General features: G+C 40.6%; 1 protein-coding gene and 1 non-coding gene across 2 annotated transcripts; both read right to left on the bottom strand.

The window, feature by feature from the left end:
* Positions 1-157: 157 nt before the first annotated feature.
* Positions 158-25,514, bottom strand: LOC104606171 (Transducin/WD40 repeat-like superfamily protein). Its single transcript, XM_010271250.3, has 3 exons — positions 25,096-25,514; positions 1,623-1,946; positions 158-1,058 (listed from the first exon to the last, which is right to left on the bottom strand). Exons 2-3 carry the CDS (start codon positions 1,942-1,944, stop codon positions 337-339), a joined length of 1,044 nt encoding a protein of 347 aa, XP_010269552.1. The 5' UTR covers positions 1,945-1,946; positions 25,096-25,514; the 3' UTR covers positions 158-336.
* LOC148800780 (U6 spliceosomal RNA) lies at positions 2,555-2,660 on the bottom strand. Its single transcript, XR_016072380.1, has one exon. It is a non-coding gene; the product is annotated as a U6 spliceosomal RNA (small nuclear RNA).

Genomic DNA, 25,514 nt, shown 5'->3' with positions numbered 1-25,514 from the left:
CTCTCTCTCATGCAGTATAAGCCACCTAGAACTGTTGCAAAAACAAAAGAAAAGAAGTGCTTCAACCAAGCAACTTGTACTAAGCAATTGACAACAGTGTGCCAAACATATTTTCTAGTCGTACACATTCCATTGTCAAACATCGGAATGGCTCACATTTTTCTTAAAAACACGCCTTCACCACTAATATCCTAGTTTTCCTCTTCATTGATTTTAAAATGTTAAAAAAACAATCTTATTAGTGTACAGTGGAGAAAACCCAAATGAAATACAGGTATTGGTGGACTGGAAATATACTTTACTAACCTTTATCAAAGAGCAGAATCCAGCAAAATGTCACACAACCACTTCAATATTTGGCACCCATATTCGAAGAAGCCGGTCATAAAATGAACATGTAGCGACCACATAGCCTCTTTTTCTTCCGCCTTCCTTGGATGAAGTTCCTCGTTGCCAGTCTACTCCATACGCCAGAGAATCATGCTTGTTATAAGTCTCTAACAATTTGATGTTCCCCTCTTTAATTCCTACAACTGCAAAACCATTGTGCATACAAGCTGCCAAGATCAGGTTTGGGACCAAAGGATGGTGTTTAATTCTCCAGACTCCTCCTCCCAAACAAATTGAATTCTCAGTCACTGGCTTTGAGATTGATCTTACATCCCATACCCTGAGGTGTTCATCATAACTCCCAGTAAGTAGTGTATTACAGTCCATGGAACTCTTTGAAACACAACATACACCCATCTTATGAGTTTTTGTATTTTGAAATGCCAACTTTGCAGGACTTTCCCGTAAGTCCCAACAACTAAATTTGCAATCATCAGAACCAGTGTACACCAGTTGTGGCTGGTTGATATCAAAGGATGAAGCCCAAACCTCAAATTCATGTGCTTCCCAGGTTTGTATTGTCTGTAACTTGGTCTCTCCAAGAGTAATTACAGAGACAGAACCATTGGAAAGCCCCAGGGAAATGGACGTGGATGATCGATTCCAATCCAAGCACAGGCACATGGATGAATTGATTTTTTCTCCAGTTACTTCTTTCAGCTGAGCCCCTGCATGAGATGAAATTCAACAAAAGATGTTCGCTAGCCAAATATCAGAACTAGAAATGCATCAGAGCTAGAGCTTATTGCTTTGCAAATCAATTATTTTTCCTACAATGGTGTTATACCATAAAGTATCACATAGTTTTATCTCATATACAGGCATTTGATGTTTAGAGTGGAGCACAAACAGTTGCTCGTCTTATGGTCTTCAGTTGATTCAATCAAATAACTGTGATTGCAAACACTAAATGATAAATCTATCACCTAGTTAGCTGGGGTCATGGGAGTGGTAGATTGAGTATGGTTCTAAGTTTTGCATTGGAGCATAGAAAAAAGTACCTATTTCATTAATCCTAAAACATAAGCATATAGACCCAACCAAGAGAATTAACTAGAAACTTTTAAAACATGAAGTATTAGCCAGAACTCTGGTCATCCTTGTAAGATTCTCTTCCACCACTATAATCATTAGCCAGAAATCTTACAAAAAAGTATTAATAATGAATGATCCAACATCTTCCTCAGCCTTCAAAAACTAGTGGGAAGAGTTAAAATTGAGTGTGCATCTACCTTCTAGTCCATCAGAATAGCACTTTAAACCATGAAGTCTTAGGTAGCCATTGGCATCAGCTTGAGCTAGTAGGGGACCCACACCAACTCCAATTGGATTCCATTTGATGTCAAAGATGCCAGCTGTGTCTAGACGATGAAGCAACTGAAGATTCCCTTGATCAGCACCAACAGAGAAAAGTGATATGCTTCCAGACCGACTAGGCTGCACACCCTCTTGCAATGTGTATGTAGAAGCGGCTAGAACATTGTGGAAGGAATCATGTGGGCAGAACTCTACAGCATCAGCATTGCCATCCAAATAACAATGTGCTATATCCATATCTGAATTAACATTCACAGAATGATATAAATAATAATCCAAGAACATAAGAATGCATCGATATCAGTTGCACCAAGATTTCGAGTATTACAACATTTAAACCAAATAAATTACCAAGGAAGAACAAGGCTTAGATGGTGATGATGATGATGATGAACAGAATGATGAAACATGATTCATGTGATCGGCCCCATGTAGTTGCGACCAGGCTTAGATGATGAAAGAACAAATGAAGTTCCAATACAATAAAATTCTTCATTCCAAGAAGGTTGCAACAAAAAACAAAAAAGAAAACATGGAAAAACAGGCAAAAGGATTTAAAAACAAAAAGAAACAACTGCCAGATTGAGAATTTTCTCTGACAAATAAATAAGGGCAGCCCAGTGCCCAAGGCTTCCGCCAATGTGGGGTCTGGGGAGGGACAGAAGTACGCAGCCTTACCTCTGCACATACAGAGAGGCTGCTTCCAAGACTTGATTGGTCACCCATGTCATAATAGAGCAACCTAACCATTGCGCCAAGGCCAACCCTCTTTCTCTAACAATTAAATGATTAATGAAAATTTTGAAGACTATTATTTTTTTGAAGTATTTATTAATCATCAAAAGGAAAGAAATTGGACCGTTTCTCAATCTGTGTATGTCATCCTTGCACAAGGGCTATGCTAATCTTCTCTGTATTGTTCCAATTTTGAAGACTAGTATTTCAATTTGACTAAAATCTCAATCTTATCCTCTAAAGACAAGATTTGCATCTCATCTTAAAATGCAGTGCCCATACTCCTAAACAAACCTGCATCTAACTTATTTATTATCACGGTAAGTTGAACTTTGGAGTGAAACTCAATAATAATGAACATCTATCAATTTGATGTTGCAGTTACATATTTAACTTATACAACCCATTCATTATTTTCCACATTTCCAGTAACCCTTTCCTTTAAAAAAATGAGAATGTTACTTGAATATGAACTTTTTGGTAATAAATTTGTGGTAGCTTGTGTATATTCAAGTCTTTGATGCATTCTTCTTTCTTGTTGTAGCCACTGAAGTGCCAACGGCCTTAGTAATTTTCCTCCCCCTTACAAGTGATACCACATATACACATCACTACATCCTTCCATCTTACTCCCTTTCCTAAGTTGGTGACAACATTTCACCAAAGATCATATGGAATTTCAAGAATCACCTATAAGGATATAAGGCTATGTTTGTATTGTTGGAGTTGAATTACAATTGAATTCCACTTCCACCTTAATTCCATCAAGTTCAAATGAACAGACGCTCTGAACTAATGTTCAAATATATGAACTAATATTCAAATATGCTAATACTATGGAATTGACGGCTCAAATATGCCAAATTCAAAATTCTGCTCAATTATGAAAATGAACTGAAGCAACAGAAATGGACCCCTCAATTCTGTCCTAAGGTTTTGTTAGGACAGCAGGGAAAAATTTTCAATTGAATTTCATACCCAACTCAATCCCATATAGTTCAAATTATAAGAACCTAGGAATTTTCAATTTTCAAATAGACCACAAGTGTGGAACTGGAATTCCTAATTACATTAGTTTCCAAATCCTGCTCCACAATGAAAATGAACCAAAAAGGCAGAATCTGGAAACTTGTGGAGCTGCCCCCTCAATTCCACTCTGATCCATTGGCAGCCTAAAGTTCCTCTGGTATACCTTTGCACCATGTCAGTATTACTGTGAAGGATAGAAGATAACAACTTAACAGTTGGATGCTTATGAAATTTCTTGGCTTATGAGGATTGTTTTCTTGGTGCTGAGATGGTGTGATTCCAGAACAGAGAGAAGAGAAGGAGAAGGGAGAAGAGAGAAAAGAGGGACAGAATTGAAAGAGGCAAAAAGTCAACTGGCAGCGCCAGTTTATTTGGTATTTATACTAGGGCGACCATACAGAAAAAAAGAAAAGAGAAAATTACAAAGGTGCCTTTGCAGCACTGAACTTAAAATAAACTAAGTTATTTCAACACTCCCCCTCAAGTTGGGACGTAGATATCAATCATGCCCAACTTGTCACATAAATCATTGTGTCACGAGTGATGTAAGCCTTTTGTAAATATATCTGCCAATTGCTCTTTGGAACTCACATATGGGGTGCACACTTCCCCATTAACAATTTTCTCTCTAATGAAGTGTTTGTCAACCTCTATATACTTAGCTCTATCATGAAGAAGGGTTGGCTGCAATATTGATGGCAGCCTTATTATCACAATACAAGGACATAGGGCTATCAACAGGAAAATCTAGTTCGTTCAACAGATTCTTTATCCACATGCCTTCAGTCACCCCATGGGACATTGCTCTATATTCAACTTCAGCACTAAACCTAGCCACCACATTTTGTTTCTTGCTTCTCTATGTGATTAGGTTTCCTCCCACAAAGGAACAATACCCACTAATAGACTTTCTGTCATCAACTGATCCAACCCAATCAGCATCTATATATACTTCAATCTTCAAATGACCATTCTTTTGGTATAACAAACCAGCTCTAGGAAACCTTTTTAGGTATCTGAGTATTTTTTCTGCTGCCTCTAAGTGTGGTCTTAGGAGCATGCATGAACTGACTAAGAACACCTACTACATAAGCAATGTTTGGCCTAGTCATAGATAAATACAAGAGCCTTCCCACAAGTCTCTAGAATTGTTTTACATCTTTGACAACTTCACCACAACAGTCACCCAATCTGTGATTTGGATCAATGGGAGAGTCAGCTGGCTTAACCCCTAGTTTTCTTGTATCCTGTAACAGATCTAGGATGTATTTCCTCTGAGAAATAAAAATCCCCTTTTGAGAGTGGGCCACTTCAATTCCAAGGAAATATTGAAGGGGACCTAGATCCTTCACCTCAAATTGAGTGGCTAAGAAATCTTTTAGTCTCTGAATTTCAGCCTTCCAGTCACCTGTAATCACTATGTCATCAACATACACTATCAAGGCTGCAATCATTCCTTCCCCTCTTTTCACAAATAGAGTATGGTTAGTCTAACATTGTTTGTAGCCAATCTAGATGAAACTTGTTGAACTAGGCTCTCAGTGATTGCTTCAAACCATACAAAGACTTCTTTAGTCTGCACACTTTCTGCTCTTTGCCTAGGGCACTAAAGCCAGGAGGTTGGACCATGTACACCTCTTCCTCAAGGTCACCATTCAAGAAGGCATTTTTAATGTCTAGCTGATGAAGATCCCAATCAGGATTTGCCGCAAGGGAGAAAAGGACTCTAATGGAGTTCATCTTGACTATTAGGGCAAAAGTCTCTACATAATCTACACCATATACCTGGGTAAACCCTTTTGCCACCAACCTAGCCTTGTACCTTTCTATCATGCCATCAGCTTTGTGCTTCACTATGAACACCCACTTGCACCCTACCGGTTCCTTACCCTCAGGAAGATCCACTAATTCCCACGTACCATTTTTATGTAGGGCATTTATCTCTTCTTTCATTGCATCTGTCCATTCAGGTACTAAGAGAGCTTCTGCCACATTTTTTTGGATAGGAACACTATCAATGGAAGAAATGAAAGCACGAAAGGAGGGTGAGATGTTCTCATAGGTAACAAAATGGGTAATAGGATACTTGGTGGTACAAGACCTAACTCCCTTCCTTTTTGCAATAGGAATGTCAAGGTCATCACTAGATGGAATTTCTATGGCAAGACGATCAGGAACATCAATAGGAATGATAGTACCTGGTTGGATATGATTTGTCCTCGGTGAATCTGATGATGTTGGTGGTACAGTTTCAAGTTGCTCCACAACTCTTGAATTTAGCTGGTTCTTGCAACGACGAAAAACATGGAATGGAGGAGGGTCAAGCAAAGGAGGAAGAACCTGAACTTGAACTGATTTCTCCTCCACCTTACTCTCCCCCTAAGGAGAAACCAAGAAAAAAGGATCACTTTCAAAGAAAGACACATCCATAGAAACATAGTACTTCTTGGAAACGGGGTCAAAACATCGATAACCCTTTTGGAAAGAAGGATAACCCAAGAAAACAAAAGGAATGGTACAAGGATCAAGTTTTCCACGAGTAAGAGAATGGCCTTGGACGAAACGACGACAACCAAACACATGGATAGTGTGAATAAACCCTAGTTGTTTCTAGGTCAAAGTAGAGAAGAAGAAAGAAGAAAGAAACGAGAAAGAAGAAGAAGAAGGAGAGGAGAAAAGTATTCGGCCAGACTAGAAGAGAGTATGTACAAAAGTTCCTCTCCTAGCCGACCCACTTGACTTTTATTCATGAAAACTTGAGTTACAAGAAAGACAATTTTGTCCCTCATAGAAGATGGGACACATAACTTAAACTCAGATACAATAGACATTTCACTTTCAATAAGATACACCAGAATGACCAAAATACCCCTAACTCGAGCATTCTAACACTCCCCCTCAAGCTGGAGAGTATATATCATATAGTCCCAGCTTGTTACAAATGCAATCTATTCTTCCCCGAGACAATCCTTTTGTGAAGATATCTGCCCACTGATTTCCTGAGCTCACATGAGATTAGTTATTACCCCACTTATCACTTTTTCTCTCACAAAGTGACAATCCACCTCAATATGTTTAGTTCTTTCATGGAAGACCGGATTGGATGAGATGTGAACAGTAGCTTGGTTATCACAGTATAGTTTCATGGGTTTGTCAATTGAGAAACCCATCTCCTGTAGCAGGTTCTTCAGCCATACTAGTTCACATGTGGTATGGGCCATAGCCTTGTACTCTGCTTCCGCACTACTTCTTGCCACCACTGTTTGCTTCTTGCTCTTCCAAGTTACAAGATTGCCACCCAGGAAGGTAAAATACCCGGTGGTTGACCTCCTGTCTGATATAGAGTCAGCCCAATCAGCATCTGTGTACCCTACTATCTCAAGAGGTCCTCCTTTTTGGTATAACAGACCACGACCTGGAGCACCCTTTAGGTACCTAACAATTCTCAGAACAACTTCCCAATGAGGAACCCGGGGATGTTGCATAAACTGACTCACCACACTCACAGCAAATGATATATCTGGTCGGGTAATGGTCAGGTAGTTCAACTTTCCCACTAACCTTCTGTATCTTCCAGGATCATCAAACTCATCACCTGCATCCACACTTAACTTGGCATTGAGTTCCATAGGAGTCTCTGCTGGTTTAGCACCGAACAACCCTGTTTCTTCAAGTAGATCAAGAACATATTTCCTCTGGCATAGGTTGATCCCCTGTTTTGACCTCGCAACTTCTATTCCTAAGAAATACTTTAGCTTCCCCAGATCTTTCGTATTGAAGTGGTCCTATAAGAATTTTTTCAGCCTGTCAATTCCATTGTTGTCACTTCCAGTTATGACAATATCATCCACATACACGACTAGCAAGATTTTTCCATCTTTCGAGTTATAGCTAAACACGGAATGATCAACCTGACACTATTTCATCCCAAAGGCCTTCACCACTTCACTGAACCTGCCGAACCATGCACGTGGAGATTGTTTCAGTCCATAGATTGCCTTTTTGAGCCTGCACACCATACCAGCCTCCCCCTGAGCAATAAACCCTGGTGGTTGCTCCATATACACCTCCTCAACAAGATCACCATGTAGGAAGGCATTTTTTATGTCAAGTTGTAGGAGAGGCCAATCATATATAGTAGCCAATGAGATCAACACCCGAACTGAACCAATTTTAGCCACAGGAGAGAATGTCTCCATATAGTCCACACCATATAACTAAGAATAGCCCTTGGCCACTAACTGTGCCTTCAATCGTTCTAGACTGCCATCAGGAAGATGCTTCACTGTATAGACCCATTTACACCCAACAATGTGCTTACCAGGAGGAAGGATGGTGAGTTCCCACGTATGATTATGTTGTAGAGCAGAGAGTTCTTTTTCCATGGCTTGCCGCCACCCTAGAGAGGCAAGGGCTTCCTGTACAGTCTTGGGAATGGGAACTGAAGAGAGTAATGATATAAACTTACAATGGGAAGCAGAAAGGTGAGCAGTGGAAACATAGTCTGAAATGGGATGAAAAGTACAAGTATGTTTACCTTTCCGCAAAGCAATAGGGAGATGAAGATCTGAGGGAGAAGGAGCAGTAGCAGGATCTGTCGACGGGTGCTGAAGTGGAGGAGGAGCCGAAGCACTTCTGCGAGTATACACTTGAGTAATTGGCGGCCTCTCTGTAGTAACCGGCATATGATGTGCATCTGCAGTAGGAGTGGGAGCTACGGGAAGGGGGTCCACAACCGAAACAGGAAGAAGAACCACAGAGGGAGAAGAGACCCCGGCATTGGAGAAAAAATGAACTGATTCAAAGAAGGTGACATCCAGGCACACAAACGATTTATGAAACTTAGGGTTATAACACTTGTACCCTTTCTGAGTCCTTGAGTAGCCAAGAAAAATTCACTTCGTAGCTTGAGCATCTAGCTTGTCTACTCCAGGCCCCAAGTGCTGAACAAAACAAACACAACCAAAGACTCTTGGGGTGAGAGGAAAGGGAGACAAAGTGGGGAACAACACGGAGAAAGGGGATTGACTTTCAAGGATTGATATGGGCATCCGATTTATCAAAAAACAGGATGTAAAAACAGCATCACTCCAAAAGTGCTTTGGGACATGCATATTGATCATCAAGAACCGAGTAGTTTCAAGAAGATGTCTATTTTTCCGTTCAGCTACACCGTTTTGTTGTGGGGTGTAGGCACAAGAAGTTTGATGAATTATTCCATGATGTTCTAGGTATTGCTGAAATGATGAGGAGATGTATTCTTTGGCATTATCGAAGCGAAGTATTTTCATATTAACACCAAACTGATTGCGTATTTCAGCATGAAATTTCTGAAAAATAGAGAACAATTCACTACGGTCTTTCATAAGATAGATCCATGTCATCCTTGAAAAGTCATCAACAAAGATTACAAAATACTTAAACCCATTGTATGACACCACTTTAATTGGACCCCATACATCAGAATGAACTAAAGCAAAAGGACTTGAGACACGACTATCAATTCTTGGACTAAATGAGACTCGATGATGTTTTCCCAACTGACATGACTCACAATCTAATGATGAAAGATGACTCAAGGAAGGAACTAGCAGCTTCGAAGCCTTGAGAGAGGGATGACCAAGTCTGCAGTGCCATTGGAGAGGAGTAAAAGACGACTGAAAAGCCACTGGAGGGCCACCACCATCAAGGTAATACAAACCACCGGCTTCATGCCCTCCACCAATCTTCGTCCCCGTCTTGAGATCCTGAAACACACAAGAAGAATGATAGAAGGTTACAAAACAATTAAGGGACTTGGTTAATTTACTAACAGACATAAGGTTAAAAGGGAACTTAGGAACATATAAAATAGATGCTAAAGACAATGAGGAGAGATCAACATCACCAACACCACAAATAGGAGATGTAGAACCATTAGCAAGTGTAACTGTCTGAGATGTGGAGGTGCGAGAAAGGGAAGAAAATACATCAGGAGTCCCAGACATATGGTCCGAGGCGCCAGAATCAATGATCCAGGGTGAGGCTTTGGAAGCTAAACAAGTCATACCTGAATGGGCAAGTGTAGCTGTGTTCTGCTGAGATGTTTGAAGGAACTGCTCATATATTGCCCGTGGTACACTCACCATTTCCTGCCCAGAAGCACAAGTGGGTGTGGAGGGGGTTGGTGAAGTTTGCTGGCTTTCAGTAATTGTGCTACTACTTTTAGATGTAACATGGTTAGCCCAAGTGTTAGGTGGACCACGCAAATCATAGAAGAAATTAATTGTGTGCCCCTCTAAGCCACAATGTGTACAATTTCTCTGAGCATTACCCCTTCCTTTTCCACGGCCTCCCCCTGACTCATGGCCTCCAGTCCGACCACTGGCCCGATTAAACATGTGTCCACCACAGTTGCTTGGAGGGCCACTGCTGCCACCACCACTTCTACTTCCACAACTACTCCCTTTAGTCACTACCAAACCAGATCTATCAGAGAAGGAAGAATGTTCCACTGGATCAATGGATGTCCTCTTAAGACGAGCAAAAACTTCTTCAAGTGAGGGGAGAGTTGATCCCCCCAATATCTGTGCTCTGACAGGCTCATACTCAGCCTTCAAGCCCACAAGAAACCTAGTCACATCAAGTTGTTCACATTGTTGTTGTTGGATCTGGACATCTGATGTGAGAGGGTGATACACATTTAGCTCATTGCGGATGTTTCTCAAACTTGCATAATACTCTTCTAAGCTTTGACTTTCTTGCTTCAAATTGAAGTACTCTTGGTATAACTGATATACCCTAGTTGTGTTGTCTTGTCCAGAGTACAACTTTTTAGCATGATCCCAAATCTCTTTGGTTGTATCTAGGAACATGAAGTTCACACTAATCTTTGGTTTCATGTTGTTCCAAAGCCATGTCATTATCTGTGCATCATCTTGTTCCCAATCACTGAACCCAGGAGAATCAGAGGAAGGTTTCTCTTCCCTCACATGTTTTACTTTCCTCTTGGCCTTCAAGAACACCTCCACAAATTTTGCCCATGGTATATAGTTCTCACCATTCAACTTGATGGATGTCATTTGAACACTTAGATAATCTGAAGAGAGCATGATGCCTGTTTTGTTGTCATTCCCAACTACAGTTGAAGCCATCTCAATTATGTCTCCTCTGAATATACACCACAATCTCACACTTGTCACAAGACTTATCTCACTTACAATACCACCAACCCACTTTCTTCAACTGCACATTACACACTACACTCTAAAGCTGAAATCATTCAGTCAACACATCAAACACTTGGACTGCACACTACAGGACCATTTACCACCAACACACCACTACTGAAATTACTCAGTCATTTCATCAAACACTTGTTCTGCAAACTACAGAACTGATTACACACAAGGTCTAGGGGTTCACTTTTAAGCATAAAAAAAAACATAGATATGCCAGCCACCACAACACAATCAACACCACACCACTGCTGTCGTGGACATCAGCAGTCTACCACTCTTCTTTCAGCACACATGAGCAAGAAAACCCAAAAAAAAAACATGACTGATATGTGTATCAGTTTCACCCAGCACCACAACAACTAACTTTCGATGCACACAAAAAAAATCAGCATTCACAGTCCATTTCTGAACACACGACAGCAGTGTCCATACCTGTATACGACTAGCCCTCTTCGTACACTGAATAGAGGGTCTAGTATACCACTTCAACGACCACCACAGCACCGGCCAGAGGCATTCTCACCTCCAAGCCCTCAAAACGACAACTCCTTTTCAGCCCTTTATCGAGTCTTCAATTAGATCAGCTGTAGGATGAAGAAACCTACTGTGAAGCTGGCGGCGAACCCAGGAAGAAGACAGCAGCAAGAAAAAAAGAAAAAAAAAAAAAACGAACACCAGACCTTAATGCTCTGATACCATGTGAATAAACCCTAGTTGTTTCTAGGTCAAAGTAGAGAATAAGAAAGAAGAAAGAAAAGAGAAAGAAGAAGAAGGAGAGGAGAAAAGTATTCGGCCAGACTAGAAGAGAGGATGTACAAGAAAGACAATTTTGTCCCTCATAGAAGATGGGACACATAACTTAAACTCATATACAATAGACATTTCACTTTCAATAAGATACACCAGAATGACCAAAATACCCCTAACTCGAGCATTCTAACAGATAGAAATAGAGAAGAGTAGAACCTTGGGAAAAAGAAGCTGATGGGGGGCCTTGTACCCTAACAAGCAAGATGGCATACGGTTGATGAGATAGGCAGCACACAACACAGCATCCAACCAGAAACGTTTAGGGTCTGTTTGTTTACTGAGAAAGGGATGAGAAAAGGGAATATTCCTGAATGATTCTCCCTTTCCTGTGTTTGTTTGTTGGTAAATAGTGTTTTGGGATGAGAAACAAGAGAGATGCGGGATCCCAAAATGAAGTGAGCGGGATCGCACCAAAACAGTGCGACCCCGGTGGTAAAAGAAAAGACTAAGAAAATTGCTCGGGCTTTGTCAGAGTAAGGAGTCGACAATCTCCTCTCCCTTCGAAGTAGCAATCCAACGCCCATATCTCCGACAGCTTCTCCAGCCCTCTCTCTGAAAGGTAACACAAGCTCCATGAATATCTCTCTCTAGCAGTCCTGTTCTACCCTTTTTTGTTGTTTTTTGATCCATGGTTCCTTCTTCCCCAACCCCATGTTTTTCCCCTCAGTGGCTGGAAGCTCAGCCATTTTCTTCATTGTCTCCGGCAAAGGTTTTGCCGAAATAAAATCACTCTCCACGAGCATGCATCCATGTCCATATCTAACATTTTAACCCCATTTGTGTAGATCACTGAAACTTCGAATCCAATAGGTTTTCTTTATGTCGTTACTCACTTTTTCTCTCTCATTTTATGTAAGAAGTTAAGTGCTGAAGAATGAAATTGGTTTCACTGATTTACTTTTTTTTTTGTAGTTTCAGCCTTGAGGAGAGATTTACAAAGAATCCAAGTTTCTCCCTCTCATCCGGTTTAGGATACAGAAGGAGCCAGTTTTCCTCCTAGGTGAAGAAGCTTCCACTTCCACTCCAGTTCTGGACAATGCTATTTCTGTCTGAAGTAAGAAAACTTTGATGATTGAAGTTTTCCTCTTTTCAATTTTCTTTTGCAAAACAAAATCCATAAATCCATTTGAATGTTTTGATAACATGAGCTGCATTTGTTTTGTCTTGAATTTAGTGTTCATGAGTCATGATTAATCATCTTAACCATGGGGTTATTCTGGGAAGCATCATGAGTCATGATGCTCAATCCTTTAATTGTTTCTTTGACTTTATCTTGGCAGTTGTTGATGGACTTATGTCCCCTTGTTCTGATCATCGGCATCCAAATGTAAATATTTGGATGATTAATATTTTCCGATCTGAAGCAGCTTGTATTCAGAGACTTGCACCAGTAGCGTTTGTACAGAATTATAGTGATTTATCTTGATACAGTGGTCTCTATGATTGACTATGAACCCAAATGTAAATCATTCTCTCCATGATCTTTACATGTTTGCTGTTTACATGATACAAGGATTTGATTAATGCAAATCAAACCGATGTGTACTGTACAAATTTTTTTTGGTGTTTTGTTCTCAGATTGCAGTATGCTAGGGTTTATGCTAGGGTTTATTCTGGTTTGTGTGTGATTCGAATGGCAATAGTGTCTACTTAATGGTGAAGCTTCCTATAGTTGTGGATTAATGTTGGTGGTGTTACAAGTGTGGTTTTCAGCTTTTGATATCGCTGAAATCAGTGTGTAGACCTCGGTGAGTAGGGGTTGTGGTGTTGTAGTTTTCAACATTTAATACTGCTGAAATCAGTGTACAGACTTCGGTGAGTAGGGTTTGTGGTGTTGCAGTTCTCAGCTGTTGAAATCAGTGTGCAGATTTCGATGAAGTGTCTGTGTGTAGTGTGCAGTGTGTAGTGCTCCTAATTCAGTGCTCAGAATTAAGGGAGTTCGGCAATGGCAGATAACAGTGATAGTAAACCTAGTGTCATGATATCTACTGACTACCTGAATGTCCAAATGACCTCCATTAAACTGAATGGAGAGAATTATGTCCCTTGGGCCAAGTCTGTAGAGGTTTTTCTGAAGGCGAAGAAGAAAGTGAAGCATATAAGAGAGGAGAAACCCCCCGCTAATTCTCAGGAGTATGAAGACTGGGAACAGGAAGATGCACAGATCATTACATGGTTGTGGAACAGTATGGAACCCAAAATCAGTGTGAACTTCATGTTTCTTGACACAGCCAAAGAGGTGTGGGATCATGCCAAGAAACTGTATTCAGGTCAGGATAATACCACTAGGGTATATCAACTGTATCAGGAATACTTCAATCTGCAACAGGGAAATCAGAGCCTTGAGGAGTACTATGCCAATGTGAGGAATATCCGTAATGAGTTAAATGTCTATCATCCTCTCACTTCAGATGTCAAAGTTCAACAGCAACAGCGAGAGCAGCTTGATGTAACACGGTTTCTGGTGGGGCTGAAGTCTGAGTATGAACCAGTACGAGCCCAGATACTAGGGGGATCTGCTCTTCCATCTTTAGAGGAGGTGTTTGCTCGTCTTCGGAGGGCTTCCATTGGATCTATGGACTCTAATGTCTCCGATAAATCAGCATTCGCAGTGTCAAGAGGCCGAGGTGGCAGAAGTGGGACTCGAGGAACCCAGCCTGGCAGGAGTGGTAGTGGTGGATCTACACACATCCGTGGTGGTGGTCGTACTGGAGGCAGAGATTCAGGGGGAGCTCGTGGTAGAGGACGTGGCTCGGGTCCACGGAAGTGTACTCACTGTGGTTTGGATGGACATACCATTAACTACTGCTATGACTTACATGGTCCTCCCTCGACGTGGGCCAACCATGCCATGACTAGTGACACCAGTTTCAGCCCTACACAGGAGAAACGGTCAGCTGACCCGATGCCTTCTACTCCCTCAGATGGTCCAGGCAAGGAGATGGTGAGTGTTCCTCGTGATGAGTATGAGAGGTTTGTTCAATCCAAGTCGCAGCAGAACACAGCTTCCTTTGCACACTCAGGTATGGCTTGTTTGGCATCCACACCCAACCCCTGGATTATTGACTCTGGAGCCTCCGATCACATGACGGGAACTCCAGGTGTGTTTTCATCTCTCACTCATTGCTCAACATCACAATCTGTTACCCTTGCTAATGGCTCCACGTCATCTATCTGTGGTGTTGGTAATGTTGACCTAGACCCTGTATCCCTATCCTCTGTTTTATATGTACCTAAGCTTCCATTTAATCTTATGTCTGTTAGTAAGCTGACCAAGTCACTTAAGTGCTCCATCACTTTTTACCCTTCTATGTGTGTTTTTCAGGATCTCAAGACGGGGATGAAGATTGGTGGAGGGCATGAAGCCGGTGGACTGTATTATCTTGATGGTGGTGGACGAACGTCAACGGCTCTTCAGTCATCCATTTCTCCTCTCCAGTGGCACTGTAGATTTGGTCATCCTTCGCTGAAAGTGTTGCAGTCCTTAGTCCCTTCATTGAGTCAACTTTCTGTTTTAGATTGTGAGTCTTGTCAATTTGGGAAACACCATCGTGTTCCCTTTCGTTCTAGGGTCGATAACCGTGTGTCGAGTCTTTTTTCTTTAATTCATTCAGATGTTTGGGGTCCTTATAAAGTGATGTCATATAATGGATACCGATATTTTGTTATTTTTGTTGATGACTGTTCAAGAATGACGTGGCTCTATTTAATGAAAGAAAGAAGTGAATTATTTTCCATCTTCCAGAAATTTTATGCTGAGATCCGCAATCAATTTGGTGTTCACATCAAAATTTTCCGTTCTGATAATGGTCGTGAATACTTGTCCTCATCTTTTCGAGAATACTTGGACCACCATGGGATTATACACCAAACTTCATGTACCTATACTCCGCAACAAAATGGGGTTGCTGAGAGAAAGAACCGCCATCTTGTAGAAACGGCACGCTCCCTCATGCACCACATGAATGTTCCCAAAACTTTTTGGAGCGATGCAATGCTCACCTCTTGTTTCTTAATTAATCGGATGCCCACGTCTATCCTTGATGGTCGTTCTCCTTTTAGTGTCTTATTCCCCAACATGTCTCCGTTTCCGCTTCCTCCTCGGGTATTTGGGTGTGTCTGCTTCGTTCATAATCTGAGTCCCGGGACTGACAAGTTAGATGCACGTTCCCTGAAGTGTATCTTCCTTGGTTATTCCCGAACTCAGAAAGGGTACAAGTGTTATCATCCTAGTTCTCGTCGTTCCTTGGTATGTGCTGATGTTACATTCTTTGAGTCTACTCCGTTCTTCGTGGGGTCCGGTGCTGCTGCTTCCCCCACATCACCACCTCCTCTTCCTCTTCCTGTGGCTGATCCACCTCCTTTGGTTCCAGTCATGCCTACGTCCTTGCCTCCGGTGCCACCATTGGTTGACCGTCCACCCATCCGTCACGTGTATACACATCGCCCACGTGTACCGGCTGCAGCTCCTCCAGCTTCATCACCGTCGACAGATCCAGCTCCAGCTTCGACACCAGCCTCCGACCTAGATCTTCCTATTGCCTTACGGAAAGGTAAGCGTACTTGCACCCTTCACCCTATTTCCAATTTTGTTTCACTTACCCACCTCTCCGTTCCCCATCGCCAGTTCATATCTTTGTTATCCTCCGTGGTTGTTCCTAAGGATGTCCAGGAAGCCCTTACCTCTCCAGAGTGGTGCCGTGCTATGGAAGAAGAGCTCTCTGCTTTGCATCATAATCACACTTGGGATCTCACCGCTCTTCCTCCTGGGAAGCAGGCTGTCGGTTGTAAGTGGGTGTATAGTGTTAAGTACTTGCCAGATGGTCGTGTTGAGCGCCTGAAGGCGCGGCTGGTTGCCAAAGGGTACTCCCAAACCTATGGCATTGACTACACGGAGACGTTCTCCCCGGTTGCTAAGATAGGATCAGTTCGTGTCGTCATCTCCCTTGCAGCTATGTCTGGTTGGCCTCTCCATCAGCTCGATATCAAAAATGCCTTTTTGCATGGGGATTTGCTCGAGGAGGTCTACATGGAGCAACCACCTGGGTTTGTTGCTCAGGGGGAGGATGGTAAGGTATGTAGACTTAAGAAGGCTATTTATGGACTTAAACAGTCCCCTCGAGCATGGTTTGGTAGGTTCAGTGAGGTGGTCAAGAAGTTTGGTCTGAAACAGTGCCAAGTTGATCACTCTGTCTTCAGTCTTGACTCTTCGGCAGGTAAAATAATATTGGTGGTGTATGTGGATGATATCGTTGTGACTGGGAATGATAAAATGGGCATTGACAGATTGAAGGCATTCCTACAGGAACACTTTCAGACAAAGGACCTTGGCAAGTTGAAATACTTTTTGGGCATAGAGGTAGCAAGATCTAAGCATGGCATTAATTTGTGCCAGAGGAAATATGTGCTTGATTTACTGGAAGAAACAGGATTGTTGGGTACTAAACCGGCTGAGACACCTATGGAAACAAATACGAGGCTGAGCAGTGATATAGGTGAAGTGTTTGAAGAGCCTGGCAGATACCGACGACTTGTAGGCAAACTAAACTATCTAACCATTACTCGGCCAGATATTTCATTTGCGGTTAGTGTGGTGAGTCAGTTCATGCAGAAACCTTTGGTCCCACATTGGAATGCAGTGCTAAGGATTGTGAGGTATCTGAAAGGAGCTCCTGGTCGTGGTTTGCTGTACAGAAGTGGTGGAAAACTGGTAGTAGAAGGATACACCGATGCTGATTGGGCAGGTTCTATGTCTGATAGACGATCTACCACAGGCTATTGCACCTTTCTGGGGGGTAACCTGGTAACATGGAAAAGTAAGAAGCAAACAGTTGTGGCAAGAAGCAGTGCAGAAGCGGAATATAGGGCCATGGCACATACTGCTTGTGAACTAGTGTGGCTGAGGAACCTTCTACAGGAGATAGGATATGACATCAGTACTCCAATGAAGCTCTACTGTGACAATCAGGCAGCGGTTCATATCTCTTCCAATCCAGTGTTTCATGAAAGAACCAAGCACATCGAAGTTGACTGTCATTTTGTGAGAGAGAAGGTGCTGAATGGGGTGATAGAAACTGCATATGTTAGTACGGGAAACCAGTGGGCAGACTTGTTTACAAAAGGCTTGAGTCGGGGGAGAGTGGACTACATATGTAACAAGCTGGGATTATATGATATATACTCACCAGCTTGAGGGGGAGTGTTAGTGGTGTTAGTGAAGGGGTATTTCAGTCTTTGTACTTGTTGAGAATGCTGATGTGTACTGTTATGTTAGTTCGAGTGCCTCTTACTTAAAGAAGGGCACTCAAGTCTTTTTCAATAAGTCAATAATATAATAATAGGTCTGGCCGAATCAAGGGATTAACTTTTTTCCCTAATTCGAACCAGCCTTTCTCTCTTTTCTCTCTTCTCTCTTTTCTTCTTTCCTCTCCTACTTCTTGCTGTCTACTTTACTCTACAGTCAACGAACAAGACAGAATTCTATGGCAGGTCAAACTTCAACAGTGTTTTTTCTTTTAATTTTTCCAGGAGTAGACCTCTGGGTGGATTTGTTAAGCTCAATTTTTCTAGAAACAGAAGCTGTTTCTCTTCAGTTTAGTTAGGAGCTTGGTCTTTCTTCTGAGTATGTTGAGGGGGATAATAAGGTTATACAGGTTGTACCTAGGTGTGCCAATAAGGCTGCTGACTTCTTAGCTTAGTATGGTTTAAATGTTTACAGGGCCTAGACAAAAAGTCATTTCCTGCAAACAAAGATAGGGAAGTTTTGGAAAGCCGGTATATGCAGGGGTTAAGTAAGAAAGCAGACCAGCGTAAAACATGATTCCTTTGGCAGTTTATTGGACCCTCTTGGTCAAAAGGAACAGTCACATCTTTAAACATAGTGCATCTTAGAGGATATGTTGGCAAGGAAACTGATGGGAAGGCTGTAGTCATGGCTGTCTATTCATAAAAGTTTCAGGGGGTTGAGAATTTCCCTCTTGTAAAGTGCTTTCTGTAAACAAGAATGCATACTGCCATATAGATCCTATTGTACATTCCCAATATTTGGTGCCTTGGTATACAGGGGTCTTTGTAACTGTATCTTTTGGTTAATACAATTCAATATTTTACACTTACAACAAAGAAAATGTACAAAAGGGGATCCAACTGTAGTGGAAGTAATGATTTGCTGATTGGATTTGCTAATTTGGTTATTTAGAAAAGTCTTTAAATGAAAAAGAAATTTGGTTGGGTCTCCAGAATGGCTAAATGTTTTTTAACTTACTTCCCCTTGTTCATGTGATCAATTTTATTAGAAAATCCCTGCTTTCAGAATAAGCATTTTCAGTGGACTAGGATACAAGACTTGTGTGGACTAGGAAAGTGAACGTGTATCCCTTATCTGATGGATGAATTTGTCCATAACCCTTCAATGTAGTAGAGGTAGTAAAGTTGTATAAAAAAGGAATAATTAATCTGATTAGACTAACTTTCTCCATCTTTATCTAGTTATCATCAAATGGAAGTTATTTCTTTTTTCTCTAAGGGTAGAAAAATGTTCAAGGTTGGATGATATGGTTTTTGGTGTTTTCTAATGAACTTCAATGAAAATAAATGGACTCATTATAATAAGAGTAGATATATGATTTCCTTCATATGTAGTTAGTAACTGCACTTATACAGTGGATGTCACATTTCTGAAACATGAGACTTGAAACATTTATTTTACATTGGACTAAGAGGCCACCTGAGTTTTATATATGGGAATGAGCATTTCTTATGTCATTAACTCATTATCTTGCAAACAAAAACAAAAACAGTTTCTTGGACCCTGGAAACATTTATTTTACAGTTTCTTATGTCATTAACTCATTATCTTGCAAACATTTATTTTACAGTTTGTTGGACACTGCAAATAAAAACAGGACAGTTTGTTGGACCCTGCAAACAAAAACAGCCCCCGCCCAAAATGAAACAAAAACAATTCACCCACTAATAAGGGAATGAAACAAACAGTGCCACAAAAGTTTACAAGGTAATAAAGAAAACTAATTGCATCTGGTTAATTTGGAAGATTATGCTGATTTCAGATTTCAGTGGTCGGTCAGGTTGGCAAGCCTGGGAACATAGGTTTGAGTCTGAGGATGGCTAATTTGTGCAAAAAAATGCCAAAGGTTAGGACAGTACCCGGTCCATCTCCCTGAAGACCACTCAATCTGTGGTGGTGTGCATAGACTGTTGTATATTTTTATTTCTAAACCCAAATCAGATTTTTGTTTAGGGAAAAGGAAATAATAACTCGGTTTGGCCAAAGAAAGGAAATATTAACTCGACCGGACCGATGCCTAACTAGTTACAAATTCATGTGTGCAACAGTGATGACCCAACAAGGAAGAATAAAGCTTGAAGCTAAGAAAAGCAAAGAGAATAAAAATATTTGGAAAAATGGTCTGGAGGGCCGAGTCCTACAAGCAACTCAGATGAATTATCAAGTCCAACTCCAACTATCAGCAGTCATTCATTCAAGACTATTCCAATTGGACAAGAGCCCACCACCACTTGACCTACTGAGTTAAAACAGTGCCACATGAATGGCAGATAATTGAGCCCCACCCCACTTCTTGTTGTACATGCAAATGTAGGTAGGGATCCTTAGTTCTTTACTTTCATATAATCTTTCTTAGGTTGAAAGCAATCAATCTGCTTAAAAAATGCAATTATTGTTTGTAATTCAGTAATGAAGGAAAGAAGGGTAATAAAAAGTAAAGAAGAAGGGGAAAGGACATGACTCAATGAGATCCAGCCAAGGGAAAGGGAAGAGAATAATAGAACCATACCTCTGATTAAACATTCTAAGGTTTAGGCTCTAAGAATCCACACAATAAATGGTTCATTGTTTGTTGTTTTTATCAAGAAAGGGACCATACAATATAATGGAGTGGCCAAACCCATTACCCTTCAATCACTGCCTCGGCAACAGCAATCATATCAGTAAATTTTGAATGACTATGAAGGACATCCCTGGAACTTTTGGTAACTGAATTTGTTAATAAATACTAGTTATTAGTTTATATAACTGAATTCTAGCGTATTTTTGGAATTCATTGATTATCAGTTCTTAATCAGATTAGCTATCAAAAATTCTGAAATGAGACTCTCACTCTTTACCATGTATATGAGTACATATGCATCATTATGATGATTTAGCTATCAAAAAAGAAAAAAAGTGTAATGTGTGCTTTCATGTAGCTTTGATTAGTAACAGTGAAGGAAGTAAACTTATTCATGGTTAATGGTTGCTCTTTTTTTTTATTTTTGTTTTCTTTTACTACTTTTCCAGCATGTAAACTATATAGTCATTCTAGAATGAATGAGAAGGTCCAAATAATGAAACATTTCTTACTCTTTTTAAGTAAAATTTTTGAATGAGCAAGTTTAATAACACTATCGTGGCAAGTTTAATCGTATGTGTCATACATTTGGGGGGTGCAAGTTGTCATAAAAGTAAATTACATGCATTTTTATAGTTGAGTATGATTTTTCTCCTATAAATTTTCTTGCAAAACAAACACTGGAAAGTGGATTTTCTCATAAAAATTTTCTCAGCAAACAAACACATTATAACTAACTGAGAAAATAATTTTTCCTCTTCTCATCCCATCCTTTCTCAGTCCAATTTTCCCAACAATCAAACAGACCCTTAGGAACATTCATGTGTATAAGTAACCCGCGAGCAACTTCAAGGAGATGACGATTCTTTCTTTCAGTAACACCATTTTGCTGGGGGGGTTCTAGCGCAAGAGCTACAGTGTATGGATCCACACGAAGCAAAGAACCCCGTGAGATCACTATGGAAATATTCTTTGGCATTGTCTGATTGGACAATTTAGATTTCCGTTTGAAACTGAGTGAATATCAAGCATTGTAAATCTTTAATGATTTTTGGTACTTCATCTCTGGACCGCATAGGGTACACCCATGTATATCGGGAGTAGTCATCAATAAGTGTAATGAAATATCTATAGCCAAACTCGATTGTTAAAGTAATAGGGCCCCAGACATCAGAATACATAATATGGAAAGGAAAATTAGATTTATTATTTCTTGAAGTAAAGTGATTTCTACAATGTTTGCTCAACTGACAAGTTTGACATGTGAAATCCGACACTGACACTGATTTAAATAAATGTGGTAACAAAACTTTCAATGACTCAAAAGATAAATGACCCAAACGATTGTGCCATAAAAGGACTTGACTCTTATTAGACAGACTCTTAGACTCAATAACCACAAGACAAGCTTTATTCTCCAGCATGTAAGACCATCTACCATACGACCTTTACCAATCGTCTTCCCCAAGGCCAAATCCTGTATCATACAAGAGGAAGGAAAAAATGTTACTAAGCAGTTCAATAAATTTTTTATACTACTAACAGAGAACAAATTTATGGGCAGTTTAGGAATATGTAGAACATCAGAGAGGGTGAGTCCAAGAGGAAGGGAGATGGTTCCTTGACCAGCTATGGTGGAGAAAAACCATCAACAAGTCTCACCTTGTCTTGACCAAATAATAGATGATAAGATTGAAAACAATTGGACTTACCCGTCATATGGTTCGAGGCTCCAGAATCTATTATCCAATGAGAGTCTGAGAGATGAGAGGACACATGGAAAGTTGTGGCAGAATTACCGTTACCTGATGTAGATGCAAAGGAAGTCGAGGGTGGATAAGCAGAATCCATCTGGCATATTGCCCTCCGATACAACTCTAAATGGTCACAGAAAGAATTAATGATATCTTCCCTCGGGTCAGTCCCGAAAGGACTCATAGTGGTGGTAGATGATTGAGGCTCTTGAGAGGCTAAATTTGCTGCATTAAACTTTCTCTGACCTTGCTGTCCTGGCTTCCTATTCTGATCCGGTTTTTTACTCATTTCCTAAACCCACTTTGGCTTTCCGTGAAACTAGAGACTTCCAGTCTATATTCTAATAGTGATCTAGTTGTTGGGAAACCTGAGCCCACTTTGGCTTCTGATCCGGCTTTTTACAAACGCTCGTTGTTGGGAAACCAGAGACTTGTATGCTTTGGCATCTGCATCACACTTCCAGTCTATATTCTGATAGTGATCTAGTTCCTTCCAAACAGAAGTCAGGTCTGAATAGTAGACGGAGAGACTCCTCTCCCCCTGTTTACAAGTTGAGGAGGCAGCCTGCAACTGATATATTTTAGCATAATGTTGTTGTTCGAAGTATGTAGACTGTGCCTGCTCCATATCTCATGAGTTGTTTCTACCCACATGAAGGTCTTTCTCACTTGTGGCAGCATAGACAATAACAACCATGACATCACCATGATGTTTTCCTGGTCCCACTTATCATGTTCCACACCACTATACTGGGGTTCTCTAATTCTGCCATTGATATACCTTGCTTTTTCCCTTGCAGTTATGTAAAGCTTGATTCCCCTTGACCATTCTAGGTAATTGAGGCCATCAAAGGGAATCACAACCATGGGAAAACTCATGTCAAAACCTCTGCTCGTCCCACTCTGACTAGAGGTAACACCAGACATACCAGAATCTTCTGAAGACATAGAAACTAAATCTGATCAGTCACAAACCAGCTAGAGAACAAGTTTTCAGTTCAGTTCAGACCCACAGTACAATCAAAAAATAGGTTGCAGCAATCTGATCAAGTTTTCAGTTCAGCCACACTTCTGGACACAAAACACAAGGAAATCACAGCTGGTCACACACCATTACTGTTCTCAGATTTCAGCCCTACTGAACCCTTTCAGACTGATCACATACCATTACTGATCACACACCATTTCAAATGTGTAAGGTATATCAAAAAACAGATCTGACCATTCCTTCTAGCAACAAAACAACTTTCACACAGTAACTTAGGTTCAATATGAATAGAAGAAGGAAACAAACTGCTGTCACAGCAGTTACAGATCTGTAGTCTTGAAGCAATAACACCTTTCTGGGCATAATAAGGATCACTCGATCCACATACAATGAGAGAAAACAATCTCACACTAGCCGCAGGTCATTAGACCCACATAACCCACACATCTGGGTACAAAAGGATCAGTTTGATCCACAAACTGAGGAAGGAAAACTAAAATAACTCACAGCATTCGATTTTTTTTTCTTTTTGATAGTTTCTGGGCTCACGACCAAGAAAAAGGAACAGTCATGCAGTGAGATTCCTCACACGTCCACCATAGATCTTTTTCTTTGGTTCAATCACCAATAGACAAAAAAGGAAAGAAGCGCCGCCCTGGTCTTAAGATTGGATCTGCCGCTCTGATACCATGTTTTCTTGGTGTTGAGATGGTGTGATTCCAGAACAGAGAGAAGAGAAGAAGGAGAAGGGAGAAGAGAGAAAAAAGAGAAGAGATATAGAATTGAAAGAGGCAAAAAGTCAACTAGCGGCGCTAGTTTATTTGGTATTTATACTAGGGCGACCATACAGAAAAAAAAAAAAAAAAAGAAAAGAGAAAATTACAAAGGTGCCCTTGCGGCACTAAACTTAAAATAAACTAAGTTATTTCAACAAGGATAGCGTCACCAACAAATAGTATCACAATAGTCTTTTTAAGGAACAAATACAATTCAATCTGAAGTTGGGTCACCACTAAGAGTGAAAGGGTGAAGGTTGGCTCCAACTCTTTAACATTGTAGTGGGATGCAAGACTTTCTAAAAACCATTAACTAATGAGCTTGGCCCAAGCATCCAATATTCTATCATCTGTAGACAAGGACTTTACATTCAACATACGTTCAAAAATTTTTAGATCAAATTTCAAGATATAGCAGTTTTAAAAATGCTTACATTTTAGAGTTTCAACAGGCAAGTAAAAATTGGTTACAATTAAGATTTGGGGAAATTTTTGTTATTCCATTTAAAGTTTTAAAATGTTCAAAATTAATGTCTTTGAACCTTCACTAAATTTCTAAAATTGGTAATATTAACTTCAAATCTATGATATCTAGACTTTTATACCCAAACCACCCATGATAGACATGAATGTAGATACCGAACACGTGTTGGGGTTGCCAAATTTATTATTGACTTATTGTTATTTCAAAAACCAACAACAAGGATTGGATACATATAAATCCTCAAGTTCAATGTGTGTGGAACCCAGAGTCGGTTTGGCATCATTGATGCATGACCAAAGGCCCCCCAGAATCTCCTTGCCTAAGTAGTGACAGTTAGCAATGGACAAGGAAGTAGAAGTTGGTGTGGGTGGGCCTCTGAGTGAGAATGTCAATAGGTCAGGCTCCGTATGCACTGCACTTAACCCAAACCTGCTCTGGGTTCTAGACGCGCCAAACCACAAGTATGGACAGCTGTTATTTTCAGTTTGAAGAAACAGCAACTGTTACCACGACAATGTTAAAAGGTGACCCGAATTCCTCTTTTTACTAACAAAAACTCAAAGCATTTTCTGTTTGGCATCATATCGAACACCTAAAGGACATTCTCTTTGTGGTTAAAATATAACATAGTGGAAGCCCATTACAGGGGAAGCCAAAATGATACAAGAAGACATAAAAAAACGTATAGCAATTCAAGAGAGAGAGAGAGATCAGAAACGTACTGAAATTGTTAAAAATCTCCAGTGTCACCAATCTTAAGTGTTAACAAGAACTCCTCAATCCATACACTCCAAATATGTCTTCGTAAAGATGTGCAGGTAACCCTGATAACATGTCACCCACCAAAGAACGAGATAAACATAAAGACTACAACGAAGAAGAAGAAGAAATTACAGCGAGAAGTGAGATGTTTCCATGAGTTCGTATTCCCGTTGCCATGCTTCTTGCATAGCTTAAAAACAAATGAGTTTTGAGACTCAGCTCGCATCCTGTGAAGGAAGGTAATTGCAGATACGGATTAAGTGGACCCTTTGATTCACGGGGCGCGTGAACCTCCGATAGGAGGCGTGCACGTCGCCCTATTCGGGAATTACATAGTCGTTTGGTTGCTGAGAAAGGATGAGATGAGATGAGATAAAAT

The sequence above is a fragment of the Nelumbo nucifera genome, chromosome 4, assembly GCF_055504915.1.
Source record: "Nelumbo nucifera cultivar China Antique chromosome 4, China Antique-T2T, whole genome shotgun sequence".
NCBI classification, from domain to species: domain Eukaryota; kingdom Viridiplantae; phylum Streptophyta; class Magnoliopsida; order Proteales; family Nelumbonaceae; genus Nelumbo; species Nelumbo nucifera.
The sequence above is the reverse complement of the archived record's forward strand: the minus strand, read 5'-3'. Positions and strand labels throughout refer to the sequence as shown.